This window comes from Notolepis coatsorum, assembly GCF_963971535.1.
Source record: "Notolepis coatsorum genome assembly, chromosome: 3".
NCBI classification, from domain to species: Eukaryota; Metazoa; Chordata; class Actinopteri; order Aulopiformes; family Paralepididae; genus Notolepis; species Notolepis coatsorum.
In genome coordinates, this window is record NC_140167.1 from 52,936,217 (window position 1) to 52,958,196 (window position 21,980).

The following is a 21,980-nucleotide window of genomic DNA, read 5'->3' on the forward strand; positions in this document are numbered from 1 at the left end:
CTCTCTCTCACACATATTCTCTCTTCCTTTTTTTTATCCACTTTTTCTTCTCCTATTTTTCGTGTATTTTCCTCCCATCCCAATTTAGTCATTATGCCAATTCCCCCCTCCCCTTCCTGGTTGTTGCGTGCATTTGCCCCCTACTTGCCGGTCTAGGGAGCCCTGAAGTGTCTATCACATGCTTCCTCCGATACATAGGAGACAGCCAGCAGCCTCTTTTCACCTGGCAGCGAGGACTCTCATTGGGTGAGTGTAACGCGTGGGAGGGCACACTACCTCACCCAGATCCCTTCCTCGCTGTGCAGGCGCCCTGACCGACCTGTAGGAGTCGCTGTTTACAACGACCAGAATACCACCCATCGGCTTCCCTCCCGCTGACACTGCCAATTGTGTCAGTATTAGGCTTGGGCGGTATGACAGTATTACGGTATACCAGGGTATTTCGAGATCCCGCCGGTATGATTCTCAATACAGTGATGTCACAGACTGCTATTACACTGACACAGAGTTGATTGTAGTGCACTGCACAGCATGCGCCAGCAGAGGGTTACGTGGATATCGTTCTGGGACTGGGAGCTAACTTTATAGTAGTACCTGGATGGTGCGGGGTAACTGGCTACCGTTCTGGGACTGGGAGCTAACGTTATAGTAGTACCTGGATGGTGCGGGGTAACTGGCTACCGTCCCGGGAGCTCACGTTGATACCTGGATGGTGCTAACTAACTAGCTACCGTCCCGGGAGCTCACGTTGATACCTGGATGGTGCTAACTAACTAGCTACCGTCCCGGGAGCTCACGTTGATACCTGGATGGTGCTAACTAACTAGCTACCGTCCAGGGAGCTCACGTTGATACCTGGATGGTGCTAACTAACTAGCTACCGTCCCGGGAGCTCACGTTGATACCTGGATGGTGCTAACTAACTAGCTACCATCCCGGGAGCTCACGTTGATACCTGGATGGTGCTAACTAACTAGCTACCGTCCCAGGAGCTCACGTTGATACCTGGATGGTGCTAACTAACTAGCTACCGTCCCGGGAGCTCACGTTGATACCTGGATGGTGCTAACTAACTAGCTACCGTCCCGGGAGCTCACGTTGATACCTGGATGGTGCTAACTAACTAGCTACCATCCCGGGAGCTCACGTTGATACCTGGATGGTGCTAACAAACTAGCTACCGTCCCGGGAGCTCACGTTGATACCTGGATGGTGCTAACTAACTAGCTACCGTCCCAGGAGCTCACGTTGATACCTGGATGGTGCTAACTAACTAGCTACCGTCCCGGGAGCTCACGTTGATACCTGGATGGTGCTAACTAACTAGCTACCGTCCTGTGATTTGTTTACTTCGAGGTTGAAGAAAGTGCACTTTTAGGTTGAAAGAACGGCCCTAATCTCTACGTGTTTCAATATAAGCGTTATGTATGGTGTTAACGAGTATATTGTTAGCCCGTCATACCGTCATATACCGTATACCGGGGTATTATGTCAGCATGGTTTGACGGTATGAAAAAAATTATACCGCCCAAGCCTAGTCAGTATGACGACCGGCCAAGCCGGAGGCACCGCTGACAGCTGGATTCGATACTAGTGTCTCTGCGGTGGTAGACAGACGCTTAGTCCGCTGCGCTACCCGGCCGCACATATTCTCTCTTCCTCTGATACACAGATATCCTTTGTATAGTCGACCAGAAGATGGAAGACTGGGATAAGCCAGAGGCCATTACAATTGACCTCTCAAACCCCGCCCTTTTCTTGAACCTCCAATCGCAACTGTTGCTTTGTCCGAGGGAAGCAACAGTTGTGTTGGTGGATCAAGAAAAACAGGGCGGGGTTTGAGAGATACATTCCAGAATTCTTATCAGGAAACCCTGCAGCATGGAAGCCAAACTCTAAATGGAATTATATTGAAATGGATGGAGTTGAATGAGGGAAAAGCACTGTTAGATAAATTTTATTCACAAGACTTCATAACCAAATTCCACATTCAAAACGAAGACACAATGTATGTAATTTTCTTTTGTTTTCAATCCCAATGCAATCCTTTCATCGTGTAAATATTGATATTGTTCACATCTCTATACGGTTAAGAAAATGAAGCCTGAGGTATTTTTCCTAAATCAATCTGAACAGTGCTGAGCTAAAGAAGGGCAGCTAAGCTACATCATACACATTTTGGCTATTGACTACAGGAACAATTTCTAGCATGCTTCTTAACCTTGAGGCAACCATAAATCAACCTCTCTCAAGAAATTGCTATGCCAAATATGGACATTCATCATGAAAATGTCTCAACGCTAATCAGTTCCTAACGGCAACACTCAAGACATTGACTCACCAGAGGGTTCCTCTGGCTCACTGTCATTCTCTTCCTCTACTGGGGGTGGCGGGGGAGGGATGACCTGCTTCCTTTCCTTCTCTGCCTTGGCGTTCCTCTCCTCCTCCGAGTAATATTCGTCCTCAGACAGATTGGCCAGGCTCTCGTCCATCTCGCGGTACTCCACCTGCAACATGATGCAAAATAAAAGCTCCATTAAAACCATGTTCTGGTCCACCTGAATGGGAGGAGAATGATATCGAAGCTAAACTGGGGAGGGCGACAGTGGCTCAGTAGGTAAAGCAATCGTCTGGTAATCGGAAGGTTCCCGATTTGATCCCGGGCAGTGTGAGCGTGAGCAAGACACAAACTACTCCTGATGAGCCAGTTGGCACCTCGCATGGTTGCCACCACCATCTATGTGTGATAGAGTAGGAGGTACATTTTCAAAAAGTCTTTGGCATTAGATTCTCTATATATGAAAACCTACAAAAGCACATTTCAGTCAGGTTTCTACCTTGTTTAGGCAAAAAGATGTGTATATAAATAAATGGCAGCCCGTCAGTGGACGCCATCTTGAAGTTCTAAATGTTTAGGTATTAGCAGTGCTTTTTGGGACGGGCATATCAAATTTGGGTTCAGCCCCCCTCAATACCCCTAAAAATCTCGTATGCCAAAAAATTTACACCATTTGCCTCCAGCACTTTAACACATTGACGACCACGGCTTGCAGTGTAATATATGGCTGGAGGACAAGCTTTGTCAACAAACCGATGTACTTTCTAACAGCTATATACTTTATAGTATTGTATTTGCTATCTGTCCATTCTCATTGTCATTTGAGTGCATAAACCGTGCCTTCATAATGGCTTAAAGAAAATAAAAATCCATCAGTTGGTTGTCATTTTATAGCGCTGTGAATATAAGGTTTATCGCAGTTTTCGCCTAGTCTTTTTTCTGGGGAGCTAGATAATAGGCTAAAGGCTAGTCACGTTATATCAAACGCCATTTCTGCTATATATATACGAATGAAATAAAACAAACTGCGTAGCATCCGGACTATTACAGAGCATCTATGGATGAAATGGGGGTGGCGGGGGACGCCGATTACTATTATTGATTAGCAATACAGTGTGCGTTCAAGTAGCCATTTTCACTGATCGATCACGTTGCGTTTTAAAACAATGTCCAATCCAGCTGTAATTTGGGGGAATAGTATCCTACCGTCAGCCCATGTGATTGCCGGCAGCATTTCGTCATTAGTCATCGGAATCTGGTAGATCGATATGTCCATTGGGTGATCATAAATCCCATTATTCCAGGCTGAAATCTGCGTTCGGTAACAGGATCAAAGATGGAGTATGTTCGGCTGGGATCGAGGCTTATATGAAACGCCCACAGACAGTAAAAAAAAATTATTTAAATCGCCCTCAATGATACTGCAGTGGAGCGATGGCGCCCCTAAGCGGATCTGGCCGGTATTGCATGTTTCGAAAATCAAATATGTGGGTAGGTCCTGCAAGTCGATCAGGGACGTTAATAGCGTTATTAATATGGAATAAAACAATAACAACTCGCCACGAGTTAACTCGTGGCTCTGGTCCACAACGCATGGCACCGTAATACGTATAAACTCGTGGCTGGTCCTTAAAGTGTTAACCTCTTAAGCCCTAGCCGTATTTTCAGAAAATTCGCCTAAAAGTACATACCCAAGTAAATGGAAGATTGCTCCACTTCTACAAGGTCCATTTGCATGTTCCTGGTATCTAGGGACATTTATGGACCTCTGGGAATGTATTCCCATTGTCAGAAATATTGTGTCTGTTACTATGCTTGAGTAAATTGTAATGAACCAAAGGAGAATATAAATATTTTTTTCATCTTTGACAGTGAATAACACCATGCTAACATTGACCAGAGTCACCGGACAAGCTCATTCAGCACCTTCTTGAGATCACGTGTACAAAAAATCAAAGCAAATGAATAAAAGACAGATGATTTACAGGTTTTTTTGTAGATACAGTACTGAATTTTGCCAATCCGGACACATGCCATTTGAAATATGAATATAGAATATCAGGCCGACAAATGACCTTATTATGGCCATGTCATACATCTATGGATCGGGCCAAATCTCATCTTTCCAATGGCAGAGTTCAATCTGGATTTAGTACCACCAGGCACCCGACAGGGCGGCAAAAATCGTGAATGAAAGATACTGTAAGTACAGTTACTTTTTTATAATGTAAATAGCTCTGCCATTTTTCATCGGATTGCAACACGTTTTTTTCTAGGCGTTCACAGAAAGGTAAAAAATTATTTCACGTCAGATGGCTCCAAATTTGACAGGGGCTGGCGTGAGCCGAGTAGTGTAGTTTTATGAAATTTGAAAGCCATGGGTCTCTTCTTCCAAAAGACTACACACTTTTGGCTGCGGCATTTCCTCATGTCAATATCCGCCAGTTTCTGACTCAAATCGCTGAGATTTCTATAAACTCATATGTATTCAAATAACACTTAAAATCATTGGTAAACAAACGTAGTGCTGAAAATATACACTTTGACTGCTGTTTTGATAGGGTTAGTGTCTTTACTCTTGGCTACATTTGAAGAAGACGCAACATTAATTAATATGGACTGTATTGATCCATTTATGGCATGAAATTATTGTTGAAATTGTGCACATTTTCACAAATTCTGCCTAGTCTATGAGTGAATGGGAAAATGTGAGGCATAAGTTCCAGGGTGCTGGAGTCCCTTCAGGAGAGAGACATTACAAGCTACTGTAGGTTGAAATTAACAGTTCAGAAAGATCATCTCTAAGAGGATATATAATGTAAACAAAGACAAGCTTACAAGTAATCAAATAAGATTGGGCAATATTACACACAGACACTGATTAACTCATTCAGTGCCAGCTATTAGTCTTGGCCTTGTAGCTAACGTGCCAGGTTTCCATTACATATTTTCACTGTGCGTCACTATGTTTGGAGACTAAGAGCTATATCTATATTCTATATTATAGCTATGGGGACAATACGATGGTCATTTGACAGCGACTTTCTTCCGTCCAAGATGCAAAAACGTTTGTGAAATTTAATTTACCTACCCTCAGTCGTGAAAAAAAATCCAAACATCAAATAACTACAATTTCGACCGTTTTCGGCTTGCCATTACTCCGACTGCTTTGTTGTTGAATCAAGTCAAATCCTAGGTAAGCATATATTGTGCGTGTGAACGTTGACATGAAAAGAAAAAAGGTACAAAAAAGTTAAAAAAATAAAATAAAAAAAATATTATTTTTCCCCCCCGGTATCTCACTTGAATCGATACTCGGTAGTACCGACGTGTTTCGGTTCGGTACCTCAAAAGTACCGAATTCGGTACCCATCCCTACTGGACACGCTACCATTTCCAAATCAAATGTATATAATAGGTATTATGTTTCATCATGAATGCATGAAAGGGAAGGGGGGGGTTGTTTCTGATGCTTTGATTGCCAGTAACGGCATTCGTATTGAACACTAAAAACGCTGATCAGCTGGATCTGTATCAAAACATTGTTGGATCAAGCTGAAATTGATGTCAGATAGTCCTTAGGCCTAACAAAAATAATGGTTTGTTTCCGGTTGCCGACCGACCCTGCCGATTTAGGTGCGACCCAATATATTTTAGGAGTCTTTAAAAAAAATTATAAAAAAAAAAATCGATTTTTTTTTTTTTTGAATAAAGTTTCATAGAAATCTTAGTCAAACCTTTAGTATTATGGATATGAAACATGCTGGCAGAGTACATGCATCCATGTTGTTGTGAAAATTTTAATTAAATAAAGAAATTCCCTATCCATAGTCGCCGTAGGAAAGAATAAAATAAAAAAATTTAATAAAATAAATTCCCTACCTACCCATGGCCTAACTGACAACCAACAGGAAACAAACAATATTTTTTTTATGCCTTACCTGTTTTCGGGGGTATTCCAAAAATAATATTCCAATTGTCCAATTGATCGCGATTTCCAGTATTGGTGTCCATCTGGTCCCAGACATAATTTGGCACAACTTATGGATTGAGTGTGCCAGATGCGTTTCAAAGTGGTCGGATGAAGCGACTTACTCTGCTCCGTCTAAATATAGCACCCGGAGACAGTGTAACACAGAGTTAGATATAAGGTTTCAAAGGGTGGGCGACACTGCCATCTGGCAGGATGCGGCCGGTATTGCACTTTGGCTATCTCAAAATCATTTCCTATGGCAACACTGAGGTCAGTGGATGAATAATGAATAAAAATATTGAATAAAAGAAAAAACGACCAAAACCCGAGATATCTCGGGTCTGGCATCCAACGCGTGGTGAGTTAACCCGAGATATCTCGGGTCTGGCAATTAAAGAGTTAAGGCATCACACAAGTATGAATCCCTCAATCAGAATATTTTTTTACATTAACAAACGGCAGCATTAATTAATAAAAAATTACATTTAAAGGAATTTCCCTCTCTACGCATAGGGGCAACAGCGATATAGGAGGCTTACTTTCGATCGCTTGCGGCGGCTGGTCCTGCGGACTTCAGCCGCGTCCTGTTCCGCCCCACCAGGGCCAGGCGGGTGGGGAAGAGGGGGTCCTCCTGGTTCCCCACTCGGGGACGCCCTCTCCTTCTTTTTCACATCTGTAGGACCAGGAGCCAAGGCCGACGGCCCGGACTGAGCATCGGAGCCCGGGGCCCTCTCACCCGCCGCTGCCCCTGTGGAGGAGGAGGAGGAGCAGCCGGCGTCCGACTTCTTACTGGACAACATCATCGGAGTCCTCTCCTGGAGGGGAAGAGATACTGACATTGGATAAACGCAATAGATACAAAACAAGCCTCAGTCAAATGTATTTTTTTAAGTAAAATCGTGATGAGGCATACCACCACAAAAAAATATTTAAAAAAAGTTGAAATACATTTCCATTAATTTATATTGTTGCATACTCGGTTGTAGTAGCATTTTTTTCCCTGCATTTGAATTCATGAACAAGAAACGTGTGACAGATGTATTAGCAAAAATATTAGCTGCAACAAAAAGGTGGAGTGGAAACTAGCAAATACCAAGCAAAACATTATAGGTAAATGGCTCGGGCTACAACAGCCACCAAATGGGAATAGGCTTTTGGGGATGCATAGCTCAAACAATGGTTAATCTAGTATAAATGCTGAATAGTGAATACATTAAGAAACAGTGCATGGATGTTATGATTTTATGAAATGAGGGCACAATGGTACATTAACCTTGTCTTGTTTTACCCATTTCTCCGGGACCCTGGTAATATCCATTCAAACACTAAGAAATAAAGACAGAATTGGAGATATAATTATGATCAAAACCTACCACACAAAAAATTGTGAATGTTTTAGATAAACAAAACAAAAACATTCTTCCTTCAATATAATTGTCACATTTCTATAACATCTTGTACAGAATCTAAATCCAAAGCTGTAAAGGAATGTGAATCACTACCCACTTTCAAAAACACTCTCAAAGAACACCTAATTCGAAACTGGCCCCCACAAATGTCCTAACCCAGTTGTACAGTAAATTACCAAGTATGGCTTTGTCAGTATTCCAATGTACAGTGTGCCCCCCGCCCCCCCCCCCCCCCCCACCCACCCACCTCCAATGTACAGTCCCCACCCACCCAACCCCACCCCACCTACCCAACCTCCTCCAATGTACAGTTTCTACGTCAAATGTATATACACTATTTTCTGGACACTTTTTGTATCACAAACAGTACTGTATTTGCAAATCTGGTATGTCATAAATGTATAGATGTAGCAGTACTGTCTATCTGTATGTCATGTGTGTCATATATGTTATGATGGGGGACCCTGATGTAAACAAGAGGAAAGTCTTTCTCTGGTCTGCATCCCCTTAACAATTGTATCTGTATTGAGCTGTACTGTACCCATTCTGCAATCTGTTAATAAAGTTTTCAATCAATCAATCAAGGGTAGGAAATTAACTCGAAAATCTCCTGAAATCAGGAAAAATAAATATATAAATGGAAGAGTATGCTACATTGTACAAGTACAAGTCTAAATGGTCTAGCCAACCATAGAAAGCGAATTGTGGGCATTAGCTCTCGCATTAGAGATTGCCTCCTCCATTCTAAATCAAGGGGTATTATCAAAAAAGGCCCCATAATAAATGCTGGATCGCCATCAACATACAATTGATTACAATGGCGAAACTAAACCCAGAGACTGGCGTCAATTGTATGGTTCATTTTCAGTATGGATTTAATTTCAAACGGTGACTTAACGTCGGTTATTCATTGTCATTTTAATAACTGTGTGTCAGAAAGTGCATCTGAGCGCACAACATCCGTATTAAAAGGAAACATGTAGCCACCAGCCAGCCAGCTAACGGTGCTGCAGCAGCAGGTTGGTAATTGATTGCTAGCTAGTAGCTACCATTAGCTCTGTTGTTGGGAGTCAGTCACGTTCGAATCATTTATAACCTAACCCCCGTGGCTATGGACATTAAGCCTGGGTGTTCTTGGAGTAAAGTGACTGGCTAAATCAAGTTTCCCTCGCCACACAAAAATACAACACTTAACGTGAGCCAGCAGTTACATGTCGCTTTGTGTCGCCAGCTAACGGGCTAACAATGAGACCCAGCAGCTGCAACACAGTCAACTAGCAGGTGTGACGCGCCGGAGCTAACGTTAGCTAGCTGTACAACGGCTCAGCGCTGACAATCTGGCACAATAATTTCTAATAACGTTAGATGGGCTTTTTGTGCACACAACGCGTCATTTTGACAACAAGAAACACCTGTTAAATGATTAAAAATACAACGATTAGCTACCTCTGGATCCCCGAAATCGTCACACAAAGACAGCCCTCAGAGCAGGTCCTCTCGCAGGCTCGTGTGATTGGTGCAGCGGAGGAGCGACGCTAGTTTTCTGACGGTAGCGATTGGTCGCAGTCATTGTCAATCTACGCGAAGGCGGTGCTTTGTTACACATCACTTTAGCCTACTTGCTTGATGTCATTATTTATTTGATATTTTATTCATTCAGCTATTGCCAAACTTTCAACAACACCTAAATGCACCACCTTCAGTAAAACGAGTGAAAAGGCTGCGGTGAAGTTGCCCTTGTTGGACGCTGATTAGGGTTCAGTTTCTGCGTGCATGCTAAACAGATCCCAGGTCAGCGTTCACCCTGACGGTACCAATACTATCCAGCTGCAGAATCCCACCCAATGGCTGAATTGGAGTGTTGCACTGCGGGCATTGGCTGATTTGGGTCACGTTGCACTGCGGGATTGATTGATTGATTGATTGATTGATTGAAAACTTTATTAACAGACGGTACTGGGGATAGGAGTGGCGTCATAAACGTCAGCATCTGACGTCGGTGTCTGAGTGCTCGATTCAATAGGGGATATCTGCAGAGCCGCAAGCCCAACGTCTGGGCGGGGCTTCGGGGCTTGTACTCGGGTTGACGTTGGGCTTGCGGCTCTGCAGATATACCCTACTCGCTCAATTGGCCATGAAGACTCAAAACAGGTAAAGGTGATCTTCTCCGTCCAATCTACACTTTGGGCTTCTTCTGATCCTCGGCTGTTTTCCACCGTATAGACGCGACCCAGCCGACGTCCTTCGGGAGCAGGTTTACCACTGGGAATAAACGAATATAGGGTAGATATAAAAGGTGAGAAATTATGTATTTAGTTGTTTTCCTTCGAGACAGGAGTTGCACCGAAACATGCGGAAACTCCCAGCATTGTTCTGTTGAGGCCTATGGCTGTTGTGTTGTGTCTCAGCAACTAGTTTCTCCGGACTTTGCAGTATAGTGACAATATCTTCTCAGGGATTTCATTTGTTTGGCAATGGCAGTAGGCCTAATAAAGTGTCATTGATTGATTGAAAATTTTATTAACAGATTGCAGAATGGGTACAGTACGGCTCAATACACACAATTGTTAAGGGGATGCAGACCAGAGAGACTTTCGTCTTGTTTACATCAGGGCCCCCCATTTTGATGAATTGAAAATGGCCAGCATCCAAGAGTGGGACACCATAGGCTACCACAAAAAAAACAATACATAGGCTATTCAGTCAGATCTTAGAAATGCATGTCTTTTAATTATGATGTTTCGCTCTACCACTGTTTACACATGATAAATAACTATTCATTAACTAACGAATCCTGTAGAACCAAGAGGATGGTTAACGAGGAGCAGGAGACAGCCAACAGGCCAGACAACACAGCCTTCACCCAGCAGCGACTCCCAGCCTGGCAGCCCATGCTGTCCGCTGGCATCGTCATCCCGGGGTTCTTTGCCATCGGCCTGGCCTTCATAGGCATAGGCATTGCCCTCTTTGTTACTTCCCAGAAAATACAAGTAGTGGAGGTAAGACTTGACTACCGAAAGCGTGTCATTGAAACCAGCCTTGTGTTGTATTGAGGACTATGAGCCTTGGAACGTTCTGTGTCCTGTTTATCTGTTCACATGCCTGTTTCTGGTAAGCAGTAACGAGATGCGTTTGGGTTGATGACATGTGGTGGTGTCATTGACACACTCCACACAATGAAGATAGGAGTTGTACTGATTAATTTTTAACGTGTCTTCTCTCTCTCACACACACAGAGGGACTACACTGGTGAAGAGCAAGACTCTGCATGCTTCACATGCTCAGATACAAGTGTCAAGAACTGTGTATGTGATCTGGAATTCACCCTTCACAAACTACTCGAGGTAGATATGGACACAGCCACACACACTGCCTTATTTGACTATACTTGTGGGGTTAATGACCTACTGTGTTCCATTGGCTACTTTCATTCCATACCCAGCCCTGTACCACATACTTACCCTAGGCTAGCCCCTTTCGTGATGCACTGAGTGAATCCACAGTCACTTGCTCCTCAATAGGAAACCAACGTATGTTGACCATGAAGGACTGGTTCTGGCCGAACCGCTCGTTATACATTAATTCATTAACAGAGAAATTTCAAAGGTACTCACAGTTGCACGAGGGTTTCGGACGAAAATACGGGATGGTTTGAAAGTTCGGCGTTGCTAATAAACATTTTAAATATTTTTTATAAACTGGTCAACACTGCTCAAAACTGCGTTATTTCCGTATTTGGCTGCCTGGTGTGCCTGCGCTGTGATCACAGCGCATGCGCATCATGCACCCAACGTCACGAAAGGGGCTAATACTTACCCATAACCCTAGGTCTAATTTACTGAAATTGTGGAGCCTAATGTACACCTCCCTCTCGCAGCACTGTGATTGGCCCTGTGGACAATCAATGATGCACATAGGCAGATCTCCATGATCAATATATATGTATTCACAAGATGGATTAATCTGATACAAATGAGAGCGATCAAATAATAAGGCTGGCTGAGAGGAGTGTGCTGTCTGGCCACTGGAAGTACACCAAGGGGGAGGAGGAGGTCAAAGTTGAGTTGTTTATTTAGATAATTTCATTTATACAACTCTAATATGGTGTGCATGTAAATAATCAAATCATAATAACTAACAGTGACAAATAAAATAATTAAAGGTTATTTTGTGCTGATTCCTTTTAAAGCGTCGGCTATATGTAAATGTATACACTGAAATATATGTATTTATATATATAGGCTGTATGTGTATTATATATATTCTCAAAAATAAAACATTCATGTACACATTAGGGTTCATACCTACATTTTATATTCATTATCATATCTTTAAATACTTTAAATCTTATTCAGTGTATTACATATTTTCATTTTATTTTTCAAAACTATTCCAGAAATGTAATCCTTAACTGGATGCACATCTTTGTTTTGCATTGGTTCTAATCTTTGTTTTTGTAAACATGCTAATTGCTCTTTAGTACTCCTTGGTCAGGGTGGGGTTGTAGGGGAGGGAGAACTTCCCCCACAGTCCCACTTGCCTTGAGCCCATTACCTTGTGTGAAGGAGAAATTACCAAAAAGGTTGCACTGAACTATAGTATAAATGCTCAAACTCCCGCAGATAAAGAACCAACGTGGAACTGTTGCCTAACCCTGAACTATTTTAAAGTAAGTAGGAGCCAAAATGTCCAAGTCCCCAAAAAGTCTCCACTTCTTATGTCCAGAACTCAAGTTGGTTCTCACAAGTATAGTAATACAAGTATGCACACACCTTTTTACCAACATAAAGGGGAATTTCATTTCCAACCTTAATCTTGTTGTTCTGTTGTGAGGAGGACACGGGATAATCGGGACATGTAACTCACCAACGCGTTCTGTGTCTCGAGAGCTCATCGGCACCCCGAGAAATTCCTCTTTCGTGTGACGTCACCGGGAGGAGAGCGGACCTCTAGCGAACTGCAGACACTATTTCATCAACTATTTCTTCAACTTTCCTTGAGTCGTGCTCTTCTACTATAGTTGAGGAAATGGTGTCTGCAGTTCACCAGAGGTCTTCTCTCCTCTTGGTGATGTCACCTGGAGGAATTTGATGCGGCTGATCTCTCGAGACACGGAACAAGTCGGTTACATGTTCTCCTCACAACAGAACGAAAGAATAAGGTTGAAAATGGGTGAAATGCCCCTTAAGTAAAGAAATGCTGCTTGTTCTAACCTTTTGCTGTGTGGTGTTTGTGGCTCCTTTTGTTTCTTTCACAGGGCCCAGTGTTCTTCTATTACGGCCTGTCTAACTACTTCCAGAACTACAGGAGGTACGGTGTCTCCAGGGACGATACTCAGCTGTCAGGAGATCTGAACAACTTTAAGGTGAGACTAGTGCAACACAGGATATGGAAAAATAAGGATTAGGGATTCGTTTATATTACCACCTACTTGACTAGTGAAATACTAATCTAATTTGTATACTGCTTTTGTATTGTTTGAGAATGAACAGGAAAACACGTTTTTTTTACCCCCTCCACACAAAGGTTAGAGAAATCTCTGAATATCTCAGTTACAATTGAATCCATGTGGTTGTTGCACAGTCTGTATGCTCTACCTTTTTATTAAATAAAATGTATGGACAATTATGCCATTTTGTCCACGGACACCACACAAATCTGCATATGGCCAGACAAGAAAGCCACACTCAAACTCATCTGACACGTATACACCTAAAGAAAGAAACTCATGATCATGGAGTTAGTGCTGTACTGTATCACATGCCCCAGAGAAACTAGTCTATGTATCAAGATGTACAAATATGCCCCATTAATAATAAATGCAAGACTTGACCTGTGGAGTCGTATGTTTGCTAGAACTATTGTACCCAAATGAGCTTGTGTTCATTGACCATATTCACACGGTGGCCATTTTGCTCATGTCATGCTCATGCTGGTTCCAAGGTGGGAAAATAGTGGGAAGGTATCTCATAAGAGCAAAATGGCTGCCATGTGAATATAATAAATGGCTGTAATAACCGTTGCTCCATAGCAGGGTGTAGGTATGATTTGAGCTTTGGGAGGAACACTCAATATAGAATGTAGACTCCGCAAAGAGCATCGGATGATCCTGATTCTTTAATCTCCTGAACTGATGCATTGGGCCTACATGTGCACTTGCTGCATGCAAATACTGATGGCTTGCTGATAGGTGATGCAACCTACACTTTCACAACGGATAAAAAGGCTCCGACCGCAATGTTAATTATAATATTAAAAGTACAGTTTTTACTCTGGTAGGACAATTCATGTTTCTGTGGCTTTGGTAGGACATGTCTCTGTATAAATCTACACCATGTCCTGTAGGCATTTTCCCCAGTACATTCTCAGGAGCTGTATATTAGTAGGACACTACTGATTTGAGAGTGTCATCCAGCTTTTCTCTCTCGTTTCTGCCTACAGGGTCAGTAGCGAATGCTCACTAAAATAGTTTGAGCTGATTTATGGCACATAAAAACATATTTGAATACTGAGATTCCGATGTATTCATGAGAGTTTACATGTTTTCCGTCTTTCTACAGACACCGTCCTCTGACTGCTCTCCCTACGAGTACAACTCCAAGAACAAGCCCATTGTACCTTGTGGATCAGTTGCAAATAGCATGTTCAATGGTACGTGAAGGCTGTCTCAGTCCCATTTGAATCTGTCTGCATTATTCAGTAGTTTTATCGGTGTGTGCGTCATGTTAATGTTGTTTCTTTTGTTGGGAAGACACCTTCACGCTCTACCAGAAGGTCAATGGAAAACAGAAGCTGGTCCCCTTTGATGGAAAAGGGATCGCTTGGTGGACGGATTACAACATCAAATACCGGAACCCTTCTATCACCCCTCTGAAGAACGCCTACAACGGTACTGACTTTAGACACCGTTCATCCACTTTTCCATAACCCTTTCACTACCACACTAGACTGTTGACCGTCTGTAGTGTGGTAATGCAAGGTTTAAAGGGACCCCCCCCCCCCCCCCCCATGGTATGGATATCATGATGTATATTATAACTGATGGAGGAACTTCTCCCCTGCAGGTACTGTGAAGCCCTTGTCTTGGTCCAAGCCCGCCTATGAGCTTGATCCACAAGACCCAGCCAACAATGGCTTCATCAATCAGGACTTCCTGGTTTGGATGAGGAGGGCAGCCCTGCCGGACTTCAGGAAGCTCTATCGACGAATCACGGAAGGCGATTATGCTGCGGGCCTTCCTGCAGGCAACTACACCCTTAAAATAGCCTACAGTATCCTTTTGAGAGAAATCAAGTCACGGAGGTGATAAACTACATTGTTTACAATTTGAATCTTGTGTGAAAAGGAGAGGTCATGTAAGAAATAATTGTAACAATTGAAGCACAGTAATGGTGTGGCATGTTAAAAAGTGCAAAGTTCCACACAATCCATGCCGATTACGATGAGCCTGATCTGACACGAGGTATTTCTGTATCATGTTACCACAGCACACCTCCAGTGAGTTGCTTGCTTTCTACTACTGCAGCCAAACTGGTTTCGGCAGTCGGGTGTGGTTCCTCTTTTCAACTGGGAGAGATTGTAAACAATGACTTGGGAGTACCTAGAGTAGGGACAAAGTCTAGGTAAATTACCTATGCAAATATATTTTTATCACACAATTGATTCTACGTAGCAGAGTGCTGTGCAAATAGTTTGATTTGTCACGGTTCATTTGTAAGTACAGAGATTCTAGTAGGTTGTGAACTTGTAATATGTTCAAAACATCGATACAAGTCTGAGCATTAAAGGGGAATACCACAGTTTTTCCTGTGCCCTATGACAATTCAGTCAGTATTTTGTGAAACGGCACCACTCTCCTGAAGCCAGAAATCAGAGAGAACCCTCTCTGAACCCTCCAAACTGGGATGTCAAATCTCAGGCTGCTCCCTAGATCATACATGGGGCTCTGACTTTATGATGCCACACAATGTTTGTGTGAGCTTAATATTCTAGCATTGGTAGAAGGTATCCAGAATTTAAAGCTTAATTTGGGTGGAAGAGCTCACACTTTTTTATGACCTGATAAATTCAGAGCCCCATTCATGGTCTATGAAGCAGCCCTATATTTTACATCCCAGTTTGAAGGTCCAAAAGGGTTCTCCCTCTCAGATTTCTGGTTGTAGGAGAGAGTGGTGCGTGTTCACAAACACTGACTGGACTGTCCTGTGTGGTATTCCCAACATATTGGGCCTCATTCATGAAGCGATATAAGAACAGATTTCGTTCTTAACTAGCATTTCCTCTTATTTTGTTCTTACCTGGGATTCAGCAATGTTTTCTTATTGTTGCTTTTCTCTAAGGCAAGACTAAATTCTAAGAGTGGTCGAGAGCACTCTTACCCAGATGAGAAACATTTAAAAAAGCCTACCATTCATAATAATACATCAGATTTATATATGCTCAAAGACACTTTACAAAACAAACTATATAATACAGTTTTAGAGGGCGGCTACGTGGCGTAGTGGGCAAGGCGCTCGCCACGAATGACGGAGACGCTGGGCTTGCCTGTTCGAGCCCAGCGCTCCACATTGCTTTCAGTTTAGCTGGCCGTCCGTACTAATACACATTGGCCGTATTAGGGGGTGGGAAACTGATGGGTGGGGATCGGGCGTTGTGGACAGTGACTCCTACAGGTCGGTTGGTGCGCCTGCGCAGTAGAATCGGGAAGTGTCGGGGGCAGCGTGAGCCTCCCACGCGTTACTCCTCGCCACTGAGAGATCGAGCTGCGCAGGTGAAAAGATGCGACTGCTGTTACCTCAAGTACCGGAGGGGACTTGTGCTATGTATGACTTAGTCCACATTGCAGCCGGCTTGTGGGAGGCAAGAAACAGCGTTCGTGACAGGGGAGGGTTGAATTGAATGATATGAAATTGGGATGGGAGAAAATATAGAAAAAATGGGAGAAAAGGTGGATAAAAAAAATAATAATACAGTTTTAGTAGATAAAATAAAAAAATATATATTGTGAGAGAAAGCAAACCATTGGTCAATTGCCCCCAAATACGACTTTATAAACCCAGAACATTTCAATAATTATAATTATTATAACTTATTGCGTGTGTTCTGCTTCTGAAATGGATTATATATTGCTGTTAGAACAGTTAGATGCTGGCTGCCCAGGCTGAACGCATATTTAATTACAACCTCTCCTCTCCACACCTACAAGTTCTGAGCGCACTCTGGGTTTTAGCCACAGGGACTTCAGAGAGGTGACGGATCCGGTATTTCCGAACCTACTGCGCGATTGGTTCTTGACAAGCGTGCAGTCGTTCAGTATTGACAAAGCCTACTTTGCTGGAACGATTTATTTCGCACTATACAGTACGTACAAGTACGTAAGTATAAGTCTTTATTTGTCATCAGAGTAACACGCATGCGATGAGCGACCCACAGGAACACACATGCACTGAGACGTGTGTCATTTTCAGATCAGTTGCAAATTGCTTCCTGTTGAATGGATCAGATGGGTATCAGATGCCGAAACCACGGCTGTTTTACACATGCCTCATTCTCCTTTATAAGGAGATGGCAGGCGTGTCTGTATGCAAATGAATTGAGTGCGAACGCGCATTTGAGTTTAAGAATGAGTGGGATTCATCATGAAAGACACCTGGGTAAGCACAGATTTGGACATTAAGAACGGCTTGATGAATGTGGCGGTGGCTTTTGTTATTGTTCTCTTAACAGACAAGAATTGTTGAATGAGGCCCATTGTGTGTTCCTTGACATGCCACCCTCCAGACTATCCTGTGCTAGGTTTTGACGGGAGGAAGAAGGTCATTCTCAGCAACGTGTCATGGATGGGCGGCAAGAACCAGTTCCTGGGCATCGCCTACTTGGTCATTGGCTCCTTGTGTATAGTCATGTCTATGATCATGCTTATTGTCTACGCAAAGTTCAAGTTCCCCGAGGATGACTGATCGCCTGGTTGTCGGCTGGATGGTCGAAAGGTTGATGGTGTACAAATAGGTGTGTTTTTATTTTTATAGGTAGGTATATCTATGATGTACGATTACGTAACCTTAACACTTCCGTGCCTGTCCTAGACACCCCGTTGAGTGCCAACACTCTATTAAATGACGGAGCGCTCACATTTGTGAACGCATAAACTATATCTTAAATTATCTTGTCTAATTCGACCGTTGCTTATCAATGACTTGTTTGCAGTCAACAGTCGAAACTGATTGTTTTTTATCGGTTCATTTCCGTTTTATACCATTTTGAAAAACGCTCGTTTTTTTAAACTTTCCGGGGAAAAAAAGAGTCTGCAGGAATCGCGCTTTACTGTAATACACAAAACACGTTGTCATATCGCTTTCAAATAAACGCTAGATTATCGATAGTATGTGTACTTATGCACGCTATAGAAGCGGATTATAGAAGCGGATTATCTTATTTCCTGATCAGCACGCACACACTCACAGCCACACACACGCATGGGACACGTTGATATATAGGTGAAAACGGCTCTGATTATCCCAAGACTGGTCAAATAGATTCCTTACCTCAGATCAGATGTTCTCCAAAAAGATTATTCCAATTCCTGATCGCCATTCCAAATATCGATCGTGTTTATTGATCCAACGCTGGGTGGTTGAAAGACATATTCCACGCTGTTCTGATGGTGGGCGATGACTGCAATAGGCTCGGATTACATGCCTGACGTGAAATGTGGAAACCAGACTATTTTTTTTCCCCCATCCATTTCATTCAGTCCAATCCAATGGGGTGCAATACCATCCGGAGAGACGATAGGGGGTGGTATTTTCCCTGGTCAAGCTCAGACAGATCCCCACTGGTAACGTGAGGCTAGATTGATGAAAAATGAATGGAAATCGATAATAAAAAAATAACGATTAAAAACGAGATATTAAAAACGAGATTTCTCGTCGCTGGCACTCAAAAGTGTTAATGCTGAGGGAATTTAATGGGGGGGGGGGGGGGTATGTGTAGTATGTGACGTCATTAAAGGAACACGCCAACTTCTGGGGAAATTAGCTTATTTGCCATCTACCCTAGAGTTAGACAAGCAGATGCATACCCTTTTCTTCTCTGTGCATGCATTAGGCTTAGGGAACAGCCGCACCGTTAGCCTAGCTTAGCGTCATTCACTGGAAGTAGGTGTGCCAGTGTAGCCTAGTTCCCAATAGTCACCAAATACAACTCAAACTTTTCTGTAAACATGTTGTGACCTGTGTATTTACCATGTGGAGAGAAAAAAAAATTAAACTATTATAATAATTAGACCTTTGTTTTCTAAGCAGACATTTTGAAAAACATGGCTTTTGAGGTGATATCACTGCGCCCAGGCAGCAGTGGTTCAGCAAAAAAGAAAAATCAAGAGTGTATATATCTGCTTAGAAAACGAAAATGTAAAAAAAAAATCTCCACATGGTAAATACACAGGTCACAACATGTTTACATGAAGGTTTGCTAAGCTAAAGCTAAGATGGCCGCCGTTTGACACCCTACTTGACCCATTATGTGCTTCCAATTTCGGGTTATAAGACCAACGGCAACGGGCAACGAGCGTCGGTTTCGAAAAAGTGACCACCTCCGGTTTCGCCTCCCGGTGAACGGACCAATCACCACGGTGAAAATGATTGACCGTTTTTGTAGCCAATGAAATTCTGGAAACTACAATACCTTACTTGAGGAATATTTCCCAGGATGGTTTTCTCTCTGCGTAAAGGTCCAGACTTGTTCGACATCTGTTGCGCGCATTATTGGTGCCAATGGCCATTTTGTATAAACATGCCATTAGAAAAACATCTGTGAAACACACATTTTCTGTGGTATTGTTAACAACTTTGGACCTGTACTTCAGGCTATGGCCCCATTGTGCCTTCCAGCTAATATACCTCTCAGCTGGAACCTGTAAGAGGCATCTGTTTGCAAAATAATAATAAAAAAAAGTGTTCAAACCTAACTATTACAGTAGCACTCTGTGATTCTTCCTGTTGTGGAAGAAAATTCAGAATGTTTATTTTCAAAAGAGGCCAGACTCGTGCAGGTGCTATAAATGTTTCAAGAATGGCTTTCAATTTACTTTGGGTATGCAATCGACAGCCGTTTATGCTAAATTTGCACAACTGTTACGATGTTAAAGTGATATTGTAGTACCTCCAATATGAAACCTGAATGAGTTGGAGTGAAGGGAGAACAGTATATGGATGTGTAGAATAAAATTGTACGCTAATGAATCATTAAAGGAAAGGACCATAACTACATATGCCACAGGTGGGCCTATATTCCCTGAAAATACCTTATTAAAATAACTTTCCAGATTAGGTGAAATGGCACCCATCTAGTCAACATCATGCTGCTGTAAAATTGTTCTTGTGTTATTTAGGTTTTTGATTGTCGTACGGTTTGTCTTTGAGTTGGTAATATTTATATGGTGCAACTTGGAACTGTGTGCAATTGTACTCCGGAAGACTCTTTGGATTTATTTGAGTTGCATCTGGGTTGAATGCAGGATGTTCATAAATTGTTACTTTATCCTTTTTTTTTATATCCACTTTTTCTCCTTTTCTATTTTTCTCCCATCCCAATTTCGCATTGCCAATTCTCCCCTCCCGTCTTGAATGTTGCTAGACTATGCCTCCCACTGGTCGGCTGTAGTGAGGATAGAAGCCTTGCATCACGTGTCCCCTCCGGTACACGAGGAGGCAGCCTGTCGCATCTTTTCACCGCACGGACTCTCAGTGGCGAGGAGTAACGCGTGGGAGGCTCACGCTGCCCCCGATACTTCCTGTCTCTGCTGTACAGGCATCACCCAACCGACCTGTAGGAGTCGATGTCCACAACGTCCAATCCCCAATCCCCACCCATCGACTTTCCACCCGCTACCTCTGCCAATTGAGATAGTATGACGACTGGCCCAAGCCGCAGGCAATGCTGACTCGGGGAGTCGAGACCGGAGTCTCTTGCATTGGTGACAAGCGCAATCTCCGCTACACCACCCAGCCGCCCTTGTTACTTTATCTTTGAACATGGGTCAGTTTGCTCAGACACTAGACTTATAGATTTCTCACCTTTTTTTTTAATTTGTATTGTGGTCGCATCACCACAAAATGGTGGTGATAATATTAAAGCCATATTCTGCCATTTGGTGTGTGAGCGGTTACATTTGATGTATGTAGGATATAGTGCAGTAACTGTATTTAAATCTCAGGAATATCTTGCTGCACTATCTCAGGGTTATGGTCAAATGTATAGATTTCTCAACACATGTTGGTCAGTCTTTTAGAAAACTGTTTATTACATGTCCACTAGTCTTTTTAATGTTGGTCAATCTTTATCCAGATTTTCTTAATGAAAGTATTTTCTTAAATAAAAAATATTAGAACTGAATCTAATCTACGATGCACTATCTATGTATGCTATGATGTATGTATATCTGAGATTTTTATTAATGTTGCTTGAAATGCTAAACCAGATGGTTGGATGATCTCTGGTCAGGGTTGCGGACTCCCTTTGGTTTTTACAGTTCCTTTGAAAAACTGCTGCCTTTTGCGGTTTGGAAATGATTGCACTATTCAATATTGCAATTTAGTTTGTTATTATACAGCTGTGCACTCTTATTTGTGAAAGCCATGTGCATACAGCTGTTTTAACCCTTGTGTGGTGTTCGGGTCTGTGAAACCTGTTTTCAATGTAAAAAGAGAAATTATATTTCTTTCACCTGAGACTTGTTGGCCTTGGCTCATTTTATGTGAAGAACACTTTCATTGAGTGCACACTGTGCCCCCCTAGTACACTATATTACATAAATGGTGTCCAGGTCCACTGGACCCAAAAATTTGTAAATTATAGTGAAAACAAGCACCGGTAAATACAATAAAAATTAAACAAAGGTTCACTGTGTACCTTCACTGTCTGCATCCACCTTGTATCATTTATATTTGTCAAGATAAACATGATTTATTCCATTGATGTCTTTATTAAAGATAACTTTTTTTTTCAATCACATTTGATCAAAACCTTTATTGATCAAATGTTATCTAAGGTAACTGGCAAATATTAATTATTTGGTTGTATATTTTGTAATGTGTATAAATATTTTAGAATGTATATCTCAGACTATTTCTATTATTTTAGATTTTGACTACCTAAATGTTTATCGTGCGTGATCTATAGTGCTGAATTTCCCTCAGGATCAATAAAGTACTTCTACATTATCTAGTCTAGACTGCTTGTAATTGAGATGAAGTTAACA

General features: G+C 42.4%; 2 protein-coding genes across 5 annotated transcripts in view; one reads left to right on the top strand and one right to left on the bottom strand.

The window, feature by feature from the left end:
- The window catches only part of kdm1a (lysine (K)-specific demethylase 1a), a 56,714-nt gene extending 47,493 nt beyond the window's left edge, over window positions 1–9,221 (bottom strand). The window contains exons 1-4 of one of the 4 annotated variants that reach the window (XM_084310967.1): window positions 9,167–9,221; window positions 7,585–7,636; window positions 6,851–7,126; window positions 2,342–2,507 (exon numbers count right to left, since the gene is read on the bottom strand). In XM_084310967.1, coding sequence (XP_084167093.1) covers window positions 2,342–2,507; window positions 6,851–7,126; window positions 7,585–7,629 — 487 coding nt within the window. In that variant the 5' untranslated portion in view covers window positions 7,630–7,636; window positions 9,167–9,221. Of the gene's footprint in view, window positions 1–2,341; window positions 2,511–6,850; window positions 7,127–7,584; window positions 7,637–9,166 lie in introns of all 4 variants that reach the window. The other 3 variants (XM_084310966.1, XM_084310968.1, XM_084310969.1) reach the window with 3 other exon arrangements.
- A 640-nt stretch (window positions 9,222–9,861) lies between these two features.
- tmem30b (transmembrane protein 30B) lies at window positions 9,862–21,724 on the top strand. The gene is made up of 8 exons (XM_084310996.1): window positions 9,862–10,016; window positions 10,521–10,719; window positions 10,957–11,064; window positions 12,978–13,085; window positions 14,281–14,371; window positions 14,472–14,609; window positions 14,785–14,991; window positions 17,501–21,724. The coding sequence occupies exons 2-8, from the start codon at window positions 10,531–10,533 to the stop codon at window positions 17,677–17,679; spliced, it is 1,020 nt and encodes a 339-aa protein (XP_084167122.1). The 5' UTR covers window positions 9,862–10,016; window positions 10,521–10,530; the 3' UTR covers window positions 17,680–21,724.
- The last annotated feature ends 256 nt before the right edge of the window (window positions 21,725–21,980 follow it).

Excerpts from the sequence above, each read along its gene's own strand:
- tmem30b (XM_084310996.1), top strand. The coding sequence starts at position 10,531 with ATGGTTAACGAGGAGCAGGAGACAGCCAACAGGCCAGACAACACAGCC. Across the intron at positions 13,086-14,280 it reads GAGATCTGAACAACTTTAAG|ACACCGTCCTCTGACTGCTC; the intron begins GTGAGACTAGTG and ends GTCTTTCTACAG. Across the intron at positions 14,610-14,784 it reads TCTGAAGAACGCCTACAACG|GTACTGTGAAGCCCTTGTCT; the intron begins GTACTGACTTTA and ends TCTCCCCTGCAG.